The 14,771-nt window shown below is 43.1% G+C and overlaps 1 protein-coding gene across 1 annotated transcript in view; it reads right to left on the bottom strand.

Moving 5' to 3' along the window:
- The window catches only part of DHX8 (DEAH-box helicase 8), a 16,325-nt gene extending 1,554 nt beyond the window's left edge, over positions 1 to 14,771 (bottom strand). The window contains exons 1-22 of the mRNA XM_063403887.1: positions 14,625 to 14,771; positions 14,196 to 14,281; positions 13,557 to 13,629; positions 13,145 to 13,230; positions 12,444 to 12,553; positions 12,036 to 12,347; positions 11,606 to 11,750; positions 10,948 to 11,151; positions 10,359 to 10,446; positions 8,547 to 8,644; positions 7,891 to 8,038; positions 7,396 to 7,577; positions 6,789 to 6,983; positions 6,407 to 6,592; positions 5,721 to 5,931; positions 5,211 to 5,392; positions 4,399 to 4,539; positions 3,612 to 3,767; positions 2,202 to 2,339; positions 1,674 to 1,802; positions 626 to 822; positions 305 to 484 (exon numbers count right to left, since the gene is read on the bottom strand). Coding sequence (XP_063259957.1) covers positions 305 to 484; positions 626 to 822; positions 1,674 to 1,802; positions 2,202 to 2,339; positions 3,612 to 3,767; positions 4,399 to 4,539; positions 5,211 to 5,392; positions 5,721 to 5,931; positions 6,407 to 6,592; positions 6,789 to 6,983; positions 7,396 to 7,577; positions 7,891 to 8,038; positions 8,547 to 8,644; positions 10,359 to 10,446; positions 10,948 to 11,151; positions 11,606 to 11,750; positions 12,036 to 12,347; positions 12,444 to 12,553; positions 13,145 to 13,230; positions 13,557 to 13,629; positions 14,196 to 14,281; positions 14,625 to 14,736 — 3,359 coding nt within the window. The 5' untranslated portion in view covers positions 14,737 to 14,771. The remainder of the gene's footprint in view (positions 1 to 304; positions 485 to 625; positions 823 to 1,673; positions 1,803 to 2,201; positions 2,340 to 3,611; positions 3,768 to 4,398; positions 4,540 to 5,210; positions 5,393 to 5,720; positions 5,932 to 6,406; positions 6,593 to 6,788; positions 6,984 to 7,395; positions 7,578 to 7,890; positions 8,039 to 8,546; positions 8,645 to 10,358; positions 10,447 to 10,947; positions 11,152 to 11,605; positions 11,751 to 12,035; positions 12,348 to 12,443; positions 12,554 to 13,144; positions 13,231 to 13,556; positions 13,630 to 14,195; positions 14,282 to 14,624) is intronic.

The following is a 14,771-nucleotide window of genomic DNA, read 5'->3' as shown; positions in this document are numbered from 1 at the left end:
TCCCATTTAAAACATTGCTCTCTCCCTCTTCAACACTCAGTGTTTGAAACTCACTTCTACAAAAAAACCCCACACAACTTTAGGCCTGGCCTTGGCTCCAAAAGTCAGTCTCATCTCTACACAGGCACCAAGTTTAGCAGCAGAAAAGAGACAAAAGTAGACTTGAGGCTTTTCTCAGTCTGCTCATTGCTAAGGAATCAGCAGCCTCTGCTCGGAGCTGTACTCCAGAAACAGCACACACCATGACTCTCTCTGTTACAATGCCTGAAGAGAAACAGGAATTGCATGCTCCTGCCCTCCTTACCATTCAGGCTGCCTGTTGAAGAGAGCACTGGAGGGGTGGATGTAGACAACCTGCTGGTCAATGAGTGTCCTGTAGCCCTCCTGGGGATCCTTCTTCGCTGCATTTCGGAAGAAGCCACTGCAAATTGCCTTCTGGACCCGAACTGTTGCTTTCCCACAGGACACCACATCCAGCTTGTGCCTGCCACACAAGACACAACGTGATTAGAACTCTCCAGATTTGGATGCAGCTACCAAGATCAGTTCAGCAAATTTTCTTTGGCTATTACAATGTCAGAACAGTAAGACACAAAGTCAGTGCCTGTCCTCCTTGAGTGCTCACCTGTCCATGATGCCCAACATCTGCTTGCGAATGTCCTGTGCCCGCCGCAAGGATCGGGCCTGGATGAAATTCTCATAGCACCAGGGATTTGAAAACTTGTTATTCTTCCAGGAATTGTACACAGCCAGCAGCGTGAGGTGGTCACCTTCTGTTTGATGGAACTTGGCTTTCTTCTGATCAGCAAGTGCTTGTTTATCCTGACACATAAAACATACATCAATCAAATATCTGCACCACAGAGAAAATCCCTGGACAACAAAAGGCTGGACAATCCCTGGACAGAGGCTCCCTGTCACTCACAGCACGACATTTTTAATCATAGCATCATTTTTAATCTATCACAGAACAGATAATATAAGATTAAGAGAACACAAAAAGTTTTGTTCAATTTCAATTCCTATTTTTGAAAGGACACATCAAAGTAAATGGTTCATTTATGCTGCAGGAAGCAGATGCACACACTGCACTAACTGGTGTTCTGCTCTTGAAATAACTTCAGTCACTCATCAAGAAATGTGCTGAAGCAGTAGATTTGAGCCTGGTGATCCTCTCCCCACTTCTCCCATCTGCACATAAAACATTAATCACATACTGCTTAGATCAAAACTGAAGTTAACAGACTACCCTGCAGAGGAAGTAATGGATCCAGGACAAACCTGATCCCACCACTGCACAGCCTGCTGCTCACTGACTTAAAAGAGGCAGCACAGGATAGAGGTGCCATGAAGAAATCCTTTCTGTGTATCTGAAAAGGCAATCTGAACTCCTGAGCTGGGACTGGCTTGGTTTAGGCTGTATGTGTTTATTGGAAAAGGCAGAGTGATTGTAGGACTTTTCCCTTCTACCTTCCCACCTGCAAAGGAACTACCAACAGCACAGCTACAGGCCCTTAAATGAAATATTTCATTTCTCAGAGAAGTAATGCACAAGCAAATGTTCTTACCAAATCACAGGTTTCTTTTGGAAATATGCTCCCTCCTAACCCCTGAGGCACTCCCACCAAACCCTCCCAGGCTGTACCACTGCTGCTCCTGGCTCAGCTCCTCACCTTGGGCCTGTAGAACACATTCTGCACAGACAGCATGGACACAATGGTCAGCATCTCCTCGCTGCAGCCCAGGTGCACAGACATGATCAGCATCTTGCACAGCATGGGCTCCAAGGGGAATTCTGCCATCTGAAAGAAACATGGTTCAGGGCATTCAGTGGAAAATCCTGAGTATTCCCAGTGCAAAAGAAAGCAATGCCCTTTCTTCCATATTTATTTTGACCCAGAGGAACTTTACTCAACATGAAGCAAATTATTTGTCTGTATTCACTATCATAGGAAAATCCCAATACTTACAGGAAGTCTTTTTAAAATAAATATAAACTTATGAATAAGGAGAAACACTAGCTGCTCCTTAAAAAGCTGAAGGTGTGTAACTATAGTAAATTAAAAGCTACCAAAAAAGCACAAGAGAGTGACAGCAAAAGGAAACCAACAGTGCCAAGCAAGGCCTGCCATGACTGCTCTGATGTCACCCCCTGAATATTGGCAAGCCAGGCAGTGGTAGGAGAGGTTTTATTTGCCTACCCTGCGCCCAAGTCGAGTGAGCAGCCCCTCATCATCCAGGGCTCCCAGGGTGTAGAGCTGCTCCATGGCAGTTATCAGAGTTTCCATGGGGGGAGCATCCATGAAGTCAAAGGACAGCAAATCGTTGATGCCCATAGCCTGGGAGGGAGTGGAGAAAAGCCAGGTTAAAACACTGAGGAGGAAGATAACAAACTCCAGCCAGAGATACAACATCAAACAGTGAGGCACTCAAAACTTTAGGCAATGCTAGCTGTCAGATCATCCCTTTTTCTGACCCAGAGATGGGGCAACTGAGAGGCATTTTAAAGACTCTTATTCCATTTTCAGTCTCATGTGAAGGGTGAGACAATACAAATGTTACAATTAACACCATCACAATCAGAAGCCAAACTATTTCTTAATTACAGTACATTATAAACATTTCTTGGCCTATCAGCTTTTGCCACACCATGCTGCTAATGCCTTAAAGCCAATCATCTAAAATTACCCCTTGTGTGTCCTACAACAATACATCTTTCATAGTTCTATTTCTCCAAAGTATCTGTCTATTTGCAAGGCCATCATTTGAAATTTGTTTCCAGTTCCACTTCTCTCTCAATGTGTGATCTATTCCATGGCATTTCTAAGTCAGCATTTTTTATCTCAGAGTTTGCATACAGGTCCATACCATGTGAGCCTTCTGTCAGGCTTTGAGAATTCTCTACAAATCCATTTCCCACACCCAGCCTCATGTCCTTACCCTGACTGCAGGTGCCCAGCTGCCTTCCTGCACTTGAAATAATGAGCACTGGCCATGGCATTCCTGCACTACTCAGCTTTGTGTTCTGCTCCTTTGTCACTGTTCCACACATCCCCCAAGCAAGATGGTTCAGCTGAGGAGAAACATCAGCTAAATGCTGCTTTTGAAGACTTTCTGTCTTGTACCACAGTGTGGCCTGACAGCTCCACAGGACGTGAAATGTGCTCCCAGAAAGGGGAATGGCAGCAGCTTTCCCAGCTGGGACTGGGTTAATCCACTTCACAGCCTTCCAGAGGGATGGTGCACACTTAGACATGCCCAAGTTTCCAGCTCTAAACCCACTCTACAACAATGTGTCTCCTCTGTTAACAATATAAATGTACCCTACATAGGAAATGCTACTGCTCTTGAGATTTCTGTTTCTTCTGCCTTCTGCAACAAACTGTTCTGTGCAGCTGAAACTCATAATTTAACTGGATATCCAACAGAATAACACTCAATAGAAAAACACAGGGGCAAGCCCAGTGCCTGACAATTGCTTTTGTTGAAATCTCCCTTCCAAAATACCTCTGTTCACTAAAAGAGACTCAAATTACAGCACTACTTCCTGACAAAGGCAGAGCCTCATTTATTGAAACACCATGCTCACTACAAGCTGGTGAAACACCCACCTTCAGGGAGAGCACTGTGCTGGCCAAATTTGTTCTCTGGATTTCAGGCACGTTGGTGGTCAGCATCTCATCCCTGTATGCACGTTCTGTGTACAGCCTGTAGCATTTTCCTGGGCCTGTTCTCCCAGCCCTTCCTGCACGCTGCTTGGCTTGAGCCTAAAGATAAAAAGGCACCTCAGTGAACAGACACAAAGTGGAACAGGTGAAAACAAGTAAAATAAAATGGTTTTTCACAATTTTACTTGTACTGATAGAAAGGTTTTCAATACAACACAGGGAAGTATGCATTCTGTAGGCACAGCCTCAAGGAGCCTCATGGAGCTACCAAAAATGTGGTTTCATCATTGCCTCATTTTGCTCACATGTGCTGGGATGCCACAGTGGCAAGAAACACAACAGACATGATCAACATCCTACACAGCACAGGCTCAAAGGGGAATTCTGCCATCTGAAAGAAACATGGTTCAGGACAATCTGTGGAAAATCCTGAGTATTCCCAGTGCAAAAGAAAGCAATGCCCTTTCTTCCGTATTTATTTTGACCCAGAGGAACTTTACTCAACGTGAAGTAAATTATTTGTCTGTATTCACTATCACACAAATATCCCAATACTTACAGGAAGTCTTTTTAGAATAAACTTATAAATAAAGAGAAACACTAGCTGCTCCTTTAAAAGCTGAAGGTGTGTAACTATAGTAAATGAAAAGCTACCAAAAAAGCACAAGAGAGTGACAGCAAATGGAAACCAACAATGCTCCCATGGGAGAGCCAAACACAGAATATCTACCTGGGAAATCGGTGTCACCACCAGCTGGTCAATCCCAGTCTTGGAGTTATAAACCTTCTGCTTCACAAAGCCAGGATCAACCACATAATATATCCCATCAATAGTCAGAGATGTCTCTGCAATGTTGGTGGCAATGACAACCTGCAAATCACAGTTTGAGTCAGCACCAGTTCTGTGTCAGGCTGCCAAGCCAAGCCCACCACTCAATGTCATCCACTGGTGTAATGTGAGCAGTTTGTTATAAATGCAAACACTGTCAATTAATGTTCAAAGGACAAGTGTGCTCACAGAGGTGTTATCTACAAAGATGGACAGGTTTTAAGGATCTACCTTTGTTTAAAATTTGGGCAAAAAGGGAAAAAGAGTGTGATGAAATCCACAATTAAAAGCAAGAGAGAGCTTGTAAGCAGACTGCACTGACTTCAGGGAGATTTTTTTACCAGTCACTCAGACACAGCCTGTATTCACAGAAAAACCTTCCTGAGAATGTATCCCTAGATATTCCCTACCTGCTTGGTAGGAAATTCACCTCCATCCTACAGGAACTGCATTTAGATTTCAGATTTTTAGATTAACTGAAGTTAATATCCTTTAAAGATATCATTAAATAACATTCCACACAGAGGTTTGCTACATCAGATGTTTTTATACATGTTTTCAAAGGCTTAGATAATTTGTTATGTATACAACCAAAAATATGCTCTAAACTGTAAATCATATTTTCTCCAAAAACTGTATTCTTTCAGCAATGTAATACACCCCACTATTAAAATGTTTCAGCAGAAGATGAAAGGGCACACAGATTAAATTACCTTTCTGCTCCCTGGTGGGGCTGGGTCAAAGATCCTGGTCTGCATTTCACTGGGCAAAGCTGAATATACTGGAAGGATAATTAACTCTGGAACATCAGGTCCCAGAGATTTCATCCTCTCATAGAGGATTTCACAGGCAGTGTCAATCTCTTCCTGGCCAGTTAGAAAGACCAAAATGTCACCTGCACAGGAAGTAAATTAAAACATCCACAGAATCAGTTCTGTTCAGTGCAACTCCTGCATCACCAAATTTCCATTCCTCATATCTTTTTCACTGATGAGAATCCCCAACCTCTGCTAGCCCCTGAGCAGCAACTCTTAGCCAGAGCAACAGACTTCAGTCTTTCACCCAACTTTTTCAGTAACTAAAATAGTTACTCTATTTTCAAACCAGAAAGAACAGGCCTGACAGCATTTTGCTCATGTTTCTAACAGGATCCATGACTTAGAGAATGACCTTGCTCAGAGGTCTTTTAAATCACCAATAACCCAAGACCATTCTCCACTCACCTGGTGGCTCTGTTAAATGGATCTGCATTACTGTAATCAGACTGGCATCCAGATAATCTGTCTCTGGCTCTTTTGTGTACAGAATTTCCACTGGGTACGTTCTGCCAGGAATTGTGAAGATTGGTGCTTCATAGAAATACTGAGAGAATTTCACAGCATCCAGCGTTGCTGAGGTCACAATCAACTTCATGTCCTGTCGTTTCTGCACTGTCTGCAGGAGGACAAAGTTCTCAAGTCATTTACTGCCTTTGGAGCTATAAAAATATGGCACTTGACTGAAGTCAGACAAATACAACCAGTAATACAAGGTGTTTTAATGTCTGAGGAGAGGGGCAGCTCATCCCAGCACTCAGAATTTCAGAAAATTGACCACTGAGGTCTCATTTGAAGCCTCCCTCAGCAACATTATCACAAGAAAGCTTTTGGCAGAGAAGGATGAACAAAGCAAAAACTCCCCTGTTCATCCAGCATTATGAACATCCAGGATGGCAAATTCTCATTGCTTCTGCTGCATTTTCCTTGCTCTGCCTTCCCACAGAGCCTCATTTCACGATTCAGGCCATAAACCCTTAAGAGCATTTGCTCTTGAAGCACATTTATGAACCTGTGTGACTTTACCTTTGCCTTTCACCTCTCCTACCCACACAGAGACCACTGAAAGCAGGAAAAATCCAGTGCTACATCACCTTCTTGAGGAGCCCAAAGAGCACATCTGTGTGTATGGTCCTCTCGTGGGCCTCATCCAGCATGATGATGGCATACTGGGTGAGATCTGGGTCTATCAGGCACTCCCTCAGTAACATCCCATCTGTCATGTACTTGATGACAGTCTCAGGGCTGGTGCAGTCCTCAAACCGAATGGTGTAGCCAACCTGGAAGGAAGAGTTGCCCAGAAACAGAAGTTACATAATTATCAGCCTCATTAACTCCCTGTTTGATTAGTCCACAAACTCACTTTACAGCCTACAGGGGAATAGACACATGGACACACAAGAAAACTAGTTCCACTAGTGATTTCTCCTACTTCTCCCCATGCTTATTTTGGCATTCTTCAACATGGAAATTCACCTCTTGTCCCAGGCAGCAACCAAATTCCTCTGACACCCTCTTTGCAACAGACATTGCAGCCACTCTGCGAGGCTGAGTACATCCAATCTTTCCTCTTGAGGTATATCCTGCTTCAGCCAGGTATTGAGTAATCTGGGTTGTTTTCCCAGATCCTGTCTCTCCAATAACAATCAGGATCTGGTTGTCATGCACAGCCTAGAAAAGGTCAGAAAACATACAACTGTCAACATTTTTAAAAAGTCAAAACAAACCAAACAAAATCAGCATGGGCTATCTGGGACTAGATTGAGCAGCTCTTGCTTTTGCTTCAATTGACCCAGACCAAAAATCACATAAGTATTCCTACTGATCAAGTCAGTGACTTGTTTAACTGCTCATATGACTTATCCCTTGCTCATATGATCTTAGTATCAATTTTGACTTACATCAACAATTATCTGGAACTTCATTAAAGGATACAGATATGTATAATACTTTAAAATCCATATCATGAACTAAAGTTATGCACTTAAAATTATCAGCTGGCTATTCACCTGTCAAAAAGCTAAACCAAGACTATTTTAAATTACTGCTTACTTAAACCAGAATTCCTTTTCAAGAGTCTTACTTGTATCAGCTGCTCCTTCAGTCTGAAGATTGGGAGACTCTCTCTCTGTTCAATGATGGAAAGCTGTGTCTTCTTACCATAAGAAGCTTTGTTGCCACCAAATGCATGTTTCTTCCACTCAGGGATATCATTTGGCATCATCCCAATACCTCGCATGTTTGCAGCTATTTGCCTTCCATCCACTGGAAAAGAAACAATTTCATCATCATTACATCCAGACTCACACAGCACAGACCCTGATGATCCTGTTCCAGCTGCTCCATCATCCAGGCTTTCTATTCTGTGTGTGAAAAAGCTTTTAAAGTTCCTACATATATACCTCCACTATCACAGATATACTTGTACACTTCCCTTGACATTCCTATTTTCATTTCAGTGGAAAAGCATTTCTTCTTTGACTCAGTTTTAAAGTGTGGCAAACACAGTATCAAGACATTTCTCCTGGATTGCTCAAGGAGCACAAAAAAGGCACAGTTTGCCTGTGCTCAGACATACCATCAGGGAGAGGATCCACCCAGTGTGTGTTGAGGCCCATGGGGATGGAATCCATCTCTGCTTCTCTCTGCGCTTGTTTCAGTTCTCGCCTCTCTTTAGCTAAAGCACTTTGCATCATTGCAGCCTGGGACAGGGAACCATCTGGGTTCTGGAGGGCAAAAAGGGAAGAATTCAAGCACCACCATTCCTTCACCTTCAATTATCTTTCTGTTGTCACTGTCCTTTAGAAGCACCTTCCAAAAATGCTTTCAATATTTTAAATTCTGTTTATTAGATTTCCAGGGTATATCTATCAGGCCAGCCTCATGAATTTTCAGTCATAATACGGAGCATCCTTACACTGCCCAGTCAGAATAATTGTGGGCACAATCAATGAAAACAATTATTTTCTATCTTCTACTTTGAAAAGATAAGAGAAAGCAGAACAGAGAAATTTTGTACTAACACACCTGTGTAAAAAGGCATTTCAGTTCCCTTATTCCACTTCAGAATCACCAGTTAAGTTAGAACCCAGCTTTATTTGGAAGGAGCTTCAGTTCAGTGGTTATGTTTTTCAGGGCTCTCAGTAATGTGCAGGTGGCAAATTGGTTGTTAAATTCCCAAATATTTATTTTATTTAATCAAGTACATTGGTTTTAGCCCTGGAAATCTCTTACCTTTACTATTTTAATGGGACTCATATCCATGCTCTGTTTAGTGTGACCTCGAAGAAATGGTGGCTCTTCTTCAACCAGCTCAATCTCAAGATCCTCATCTAAAATTCACAAGTGACAATTTTTACAGAAAAGTTAAACATCCTTCAAGTACACAAAAGTGCCTCTTCAAATAATGCTTCCTGTGTATTCTTGATTATGAGATATTTAAGAGTTTTAGAAGTGAAAACACTGCAATAAAAATGCACAGACAGGGCACATCCAAATGCCACTAATAACACAGCCAGAGGAACCCCAGTTCCAAATGTACAAGATGACAGCAAATTATGAGAGACTTTACATTTACTTCTATCATCAATATCTTTTTGAATCAAAATTCATCCAGAAAGACAAGTGTCGTAGTTAGGAGAGAGGTAAATTCTTCCAGGGGGATGTAGGCAGTCCAATCAGTAATCAGCTTTTCTGCTGGCACCTGGGTTAGTCACTCAGAGGTTTGAACACGCCTCTGAGGACACAAAGAGTTAAAAGCAGGAGTCTGGGGGGGGTCGGTTTCTTTTGGGTTCTAGTTTCAGCAGTAGAAACATCTCTCCCCTGCTCAGCTCTGGGCTGAGTGGGGGAGGGGGAAGCCACGTAGCCAGGCTCAAGACAACCACGCGGTGAAACTAAAGTAAGCTGGGGCCCGGGGGGGAAAAGAGAATAGACAAGACTAGAACTGAGCTGCCCTGTCCAGGATAGAAGAGTGAAAAACTGTAGAAGTGCTTTCTGTGTGTTCTCACTCCCTTCTTTCCCCCCAAACTCCGGGAGAAGGTGCTCAACTACGTGGGGTTTGCCGAGCCTGGGAGTGCCTCCGCCTGCAGCACTCTGCTGAGAAGAAACTGTTAACTCTTGCTTAGCAGAAAGAAACTTTTCTTAGACATTGATTCTCATGACTGGTAGTTTTCGGAGAGAGGGAAGCAGCCTAAGACCGAAATGATAAAGCATGATTAGAAAGAACTCGATAGAAGAATGAGAAGAGTAGCCTTAGAGCTAGACTTTTCTTGCATAATGTCAGCCATAGACTAAACTTGAGTCTCTTTTGAACATAAACTGCATTTTTAGGTAGATACAGCTGCCTCTTGCTTTTGCTACAGTGACTGGCACTTGAAGTGAGTAGCGAGCAGAGAAAAGAAGAGGAAGGTGAAGTGGCACTCTCTGCCCTCAGGGCAGACCTGCTCCTGGAACCCTGGCCCCTGGGTAAAAAGGGGAGAGCTCGGCATGCAAGTATCCTTAAAAAGCTCTGTATGTAGTTTTTGCCTATGAGACAGCGGTGAGAGCGCTGGACATAAAAAAAAGAGAGTGTCACCCTGGCAAACTTTCTCTGGGCAGTGCCACGGGTGACATAGAAACACATAAGGAGTAGACCTGTGTGTTCTAGAGAACAGTCTGTAGTGCGAGAGAGACTCCTCTCTCCCTTGCTGAATTGAAGATTAGTTTGTTTTTGAGTAGTGATTGTTTGATCTAAAACCTAGGGGTTAGTCTGTGAAGAGTGATAAGTGGAGAAGTAGAAACTGAGAGAAGAAATGTTCTAAGAAGTTTTTATTTCTGTCTCTGTGTGTGTTTAAGAGTATTTCTGTCCCTGTTCTTATGTAATTAATAAAGTTTTAGTAAGTTTTTTTTTGTTTTCAAGATTTAAGCCTGCTCTACTCTGTTCCTGATCTCATCCCACAAGAGTTGTTAGAAGAAAAAAACATATATTCATGAGTGCACTAACATCTAGCCAGTGCTAACCCATAACAACAAGGAATTTACAACAACAAGACTACTGGGAAATACTACCTTCTTCATCATCAACTTTAGGAAGAATCCCAGTCTCCTCATCAAAGTCAGGAAACTCTTCCTTGGAAAGCACATTAGCTGCAATCATCTGGGAACAGAATGAATACAGCATGAGTATGTCCCCATGAATGAACACAACTCGTGCCTATGACTCAGTTCTAACCCCATTATTCCTGTAAAACAGGAATAAAGGAATGGTTCTGTATCCTGGACACCTCTCCCCAGCTCATCCAGCCTCTGACCAAGCAGCCCTTTTGTTACTCCAAACAGCACCACATCAATAAATATCTGGAACTTCATTAAAGGATACAGATATGTATAATACTTTAAAATACATATTATGAACTGAAGTTATGCACCTCAAATTATCAGCTGGCTATTCACCTGTCAAAAAACTAAACCAAGATTATTTTAAACTACTGCTTGCTCAAAGCAGAGTGCCTTTTCAAGAGTCTTACTTGCATCAGTCCCAAATCAGAAGACACCAATTAAGAAGTTACACAACCAATTAATCCAGGAGCTGTACCCTAGTTCATGAAACCCCCTGGCACCTTGACTGCCATCCTGTCTCCCTGAGTGCAGCTCTCACCTGTTTTATCTCCCACTTCTCGGGGTCAGAAATGCGCGTGAGGCGTTTGCGCTCCAGGCTGTCGTCCTCCACCTCGGGGGCGCTCACCAGGGACAGGTGGCTGGGTCTGTCTGGGTTCCTCATGGACGTTTCCTCATTGGTTTCTCCAACCAGGTTCCTCCTGCGGTTGGGGTTCAAGTCCTCCCCAGTGTCTTGATCAACATCCTGCGTTAGGTGGATTAATTAATCAATCATAGAGCTTCTCCTCATCTATTAACTCTGGTGCTTTCTAATGCCCATTCACAGAAAATGCTGGTTTGTAGGATTTTTGCTTTTTTTCACCTGGTACTGCTGGGTGAGAACATCCTCACACTCTACTCTGTCTTGGCAACAGTAATGATTTAGTTTAAAATTAAAAGTTTCTCTTCTACTGAAAAATGAAGATAAACAGAAACAGCTTGAGGTTTGCCTTGCCTCTTTGATATCATGTCAAGCCAAGAAATTGTTAGAAGCACCACATCAAAACTAAGAAGCTAGAGAAAATGAATAAAAAGTAAAAGGCCACTTAAATACAGAACAGTAACTCAGTTTTTAACTCCCAGTTGAATGGTTGTATATTAGTTTCCATCAAAAAGAGTGAAAAACAGGAATAATTTTAAGAATTTTAGCAGCTCTGTACCTTCATGCTCAGGCTGGTTTTGGATCCAGTAAAAGATAACACTTTGACTTTCACTCTTTGGCCTTTGCTGACGACATCAGCAACGTTGGCAACCCGTCCTTCTCGTCGTAGCTCTGAGATGTGGACCAAGCCTTCCCAACGTTTCCTGAGAGAGAAACAGAGAGGCATGAAAGGGGCACATCACTGCTCTGACAGCCCTTCAGATCCCTCAGAATCTGTATTAAAATATTTTGCTGCCAACAGATTGTGTACGTTCACAAACTGGTTTTTGTGGTGAGAATTTTAATATTCTCCACTGTCAAATTTATTTTTGTGAAACTCCAGAAAATCCAGACTACCTGCTGGTAGCCTCATCACACCTTTAAGGTACTAGCAGCAAAGAGAACTTGGCTGGAGTAGTAGCAGATCTATAATAAACACCCAAGGGTACCTCAGTCCTTCCAGCTGCACAAAGCAGCCGAACTGCATGATGCTGGTGACTTTGCCGTTGTAGATGTCCCCGATGGAGGGCTCCTCAGCCGGGGGACGGTCTATGTGCTTGTCCCTCCACCTCTCATGGCTCTTCTCAAGGTATTTTTCCCGGTCCCTGCGGTCCTTGCTGGGACTCCAACTTCTGCTCCTTGACCGGTATCTGGATTTTCCCCTGCTCCTGTCCCAAGTCCTGGAGCGAGACCTGGAGCGAGATCTGTGCCTTCGCTTCCTCTCCCTGCTCCGGCTTCGGCTCCTCTTCCTTTTCTTTGCCCTAACAAACAAGAATGACACCTTTGCAGAGGATTTCCACCTCAGGAAATGAATGACAGCAGCCACGACCTCCCCTCCAGACACACGAGGCACCCACCGATGGTCGCTGCTCCTCTGCTTGCCCTGCCTGTCTGCACTTGGCATCAGAGCTTCCAGCTCTTTCAGGGCATCAGCTGCCACTTTCACATCATCTTCATCCAGCATATTCTGCAAGAACAGAGAACTGCTGCCCCTTTCTGCAAAAGGGCTGATAAAAAGCCTGTCACAAAGAATTAATCTACTGAATTATCATCATAGGTGTATCTATTCAGAAAGAATTCAAGGTAAAAAAAGATCAGACTCAATATGTGATTAAAAAAAAACCTAATAAGCACTCTCCTCTTTGGCCACAATATTGAGACAATTCTGCTTTCATACAATAGAAAGTTCCATCTCAATGCCCAAATTATTACAGAAATACAGAACGCAAGTCCTTCATAGCCTCTGAATGTACAACATTCTTAATTAGTTTGTAACACATCGTTACTTTGAACATTATGCAAAAAAGACCAGGCTACAAATTTCACATCACAAGAGTCTAATCTTTCACATATTCTGTAAAACAATATCAACAAGGCAATTGCTAACAGCTATTCTTGGCAACAATGTGCAGTAACACCAGCCTTCTACCTCTTCCACATTTCATTTCTCATAATTCACATTTATCCATGCATTAGACAGAGAAAAAAAGGTTGAAACTAACTGGGGAAAAAAAATGAAGGTTTTCACACAGTCACAAAAGAAATCTGAAATCCTTACCCTGATGTTGGGATTGTCTGGCCTGCAAAGGGCTGGATACAATTCCCTCAACTTCTCTTTCTCTGATTTGGGTTTGACAACTGCCTCTGATTTTGAGATTAAAAAAGAAAAAAAAAAGCACAGTGAAACACAAAACTCAGAACCGCTACAACAATTCCCTCCTGATTTTTCCACACTTGAATACAAAGTTTAATTTTGCATTTGAATACAAAGGCTGATGCAGCTTTTACAGAGATTCAATTCCAGAACTGAATTCAAATAAAATTCTGATTATTAGTGAACATGTGAAAGGCTGAATACTCAGAGCAGCACACTCAGAACAACAAGAGCAGGATGCAGCAGGATTTGATTTACAAGATGAAACAGAAACTGCATCAGCCTCCCCAAACCCTGAGCCCCTGGCTCCACCTACCTTTGCTCGTGGATGGTTTTGCTGGAGGCCGCATTGTCTGTATGAGCCGGAGCAAGTTACTAATGAGGGAATCCTGAAAAGAAAAGATCAATTAAATACTTCAAGAAATGACTGCAGCACTTTTGTTATCAGAATGCACAAGTGAGGGTATATTCATAGGACAAAACCCCCTCAATTCTGAAGATGCAGGTTGGTTTTTAAAAACTATCACTGGACTTTATGTACATCCTAAAAAGGCATAAGTTGAACCCAAAAATGATGACAATTTGATGTGACTTTTCTGCTAACCATTTTTAATCATCTATTTAATCCAACTACAGTTATTCCTGAGGAATCAATAAACACAGGATACAAGCATCATAAGAAGAGTTATGACAACATTTGCCTTCATAAAAAGTTGTTTGTTCCATATTTTATATGCTCAACATAACAATAAGCAGTTTGAAAAGGAAGATGCTTTTCAAAGACTACAAAAGATGTAAAAATACGAGACAGGAATATGAGAAGCTAATTAGTATGTAGTTTTCTAGCTGAAGAAAACCAATAATAAGTCCTCACAACTCTCTCTTTAAAACAGAAAGCTCTATAAAATAAAGCACAACATGAATAACACATAAATAACGTCCAGGTGTCACTTACAGTGAACTCAGCACCATTTTTCAGAAGAATTGCTTTAAACGTGTCAAACGTGGTATTTTTCTCGGCAAGACTTATCACAAACTCGGCTGCGAGGAAAAAAGCATAAAGTGAATTGAAAGAAGTGAGTAAGAAGCGGTGCAAGGCCGGCACAGGGGATTGAAGCTGCTCTGGACCAGCCGGGCCCTGTGGCTGCTGCGGGCCCGGGGCAGCGTCCCCTCAGCTCCCTCCCTGGCAGACAGACCGAAGCGTACCATCAGGCTCGCAAGTCGTTTTTTTGAGGAAAAATTATGGGGTTTAACGTCTAAATTCGAAAAGCATCCTCACAAAACGCTCGTGGCCCCACGGAAAGAGCGCCTGCGGCCCTCCGCAAGCCGCCTCCGTCCGTTCAGGGGCCGCTCAGTGCCCGAAGGCCGCGCCCGCCCCGCTTACCCAGGTCCTTGTCGTTGATGCCCAGGTGGTTGTCGAGCTCGGTGCACACCTTGGACACCAGCGACAGATACTCGAGCTTGGCGAGCTCCTCGGCCGCCGCCAGCTCCGCCATGGCGCGTCCGGGCGCGGCGGAAGCGGCGCCGTGAG

Source organism: Prinia subflava, chromosome 8, assembly GCF_021018805.1.
Source record: "Prinia subflava isolate CZ2003 ecotype Zambia chromosome 8, Cam_Psub_1.2, whole genome shotgun sequence".
In the NCBI taxonomy this organism is placed as follows: domain Eukaryota; kingdom Metazoa; phylum Chordata; class Aves; order Passeriformes; family Cisticolidae; genus Prinia; species Prinia subflava.
This window is presented reverse-complemented; position numbering and strand designations above follow the sequence as displayed.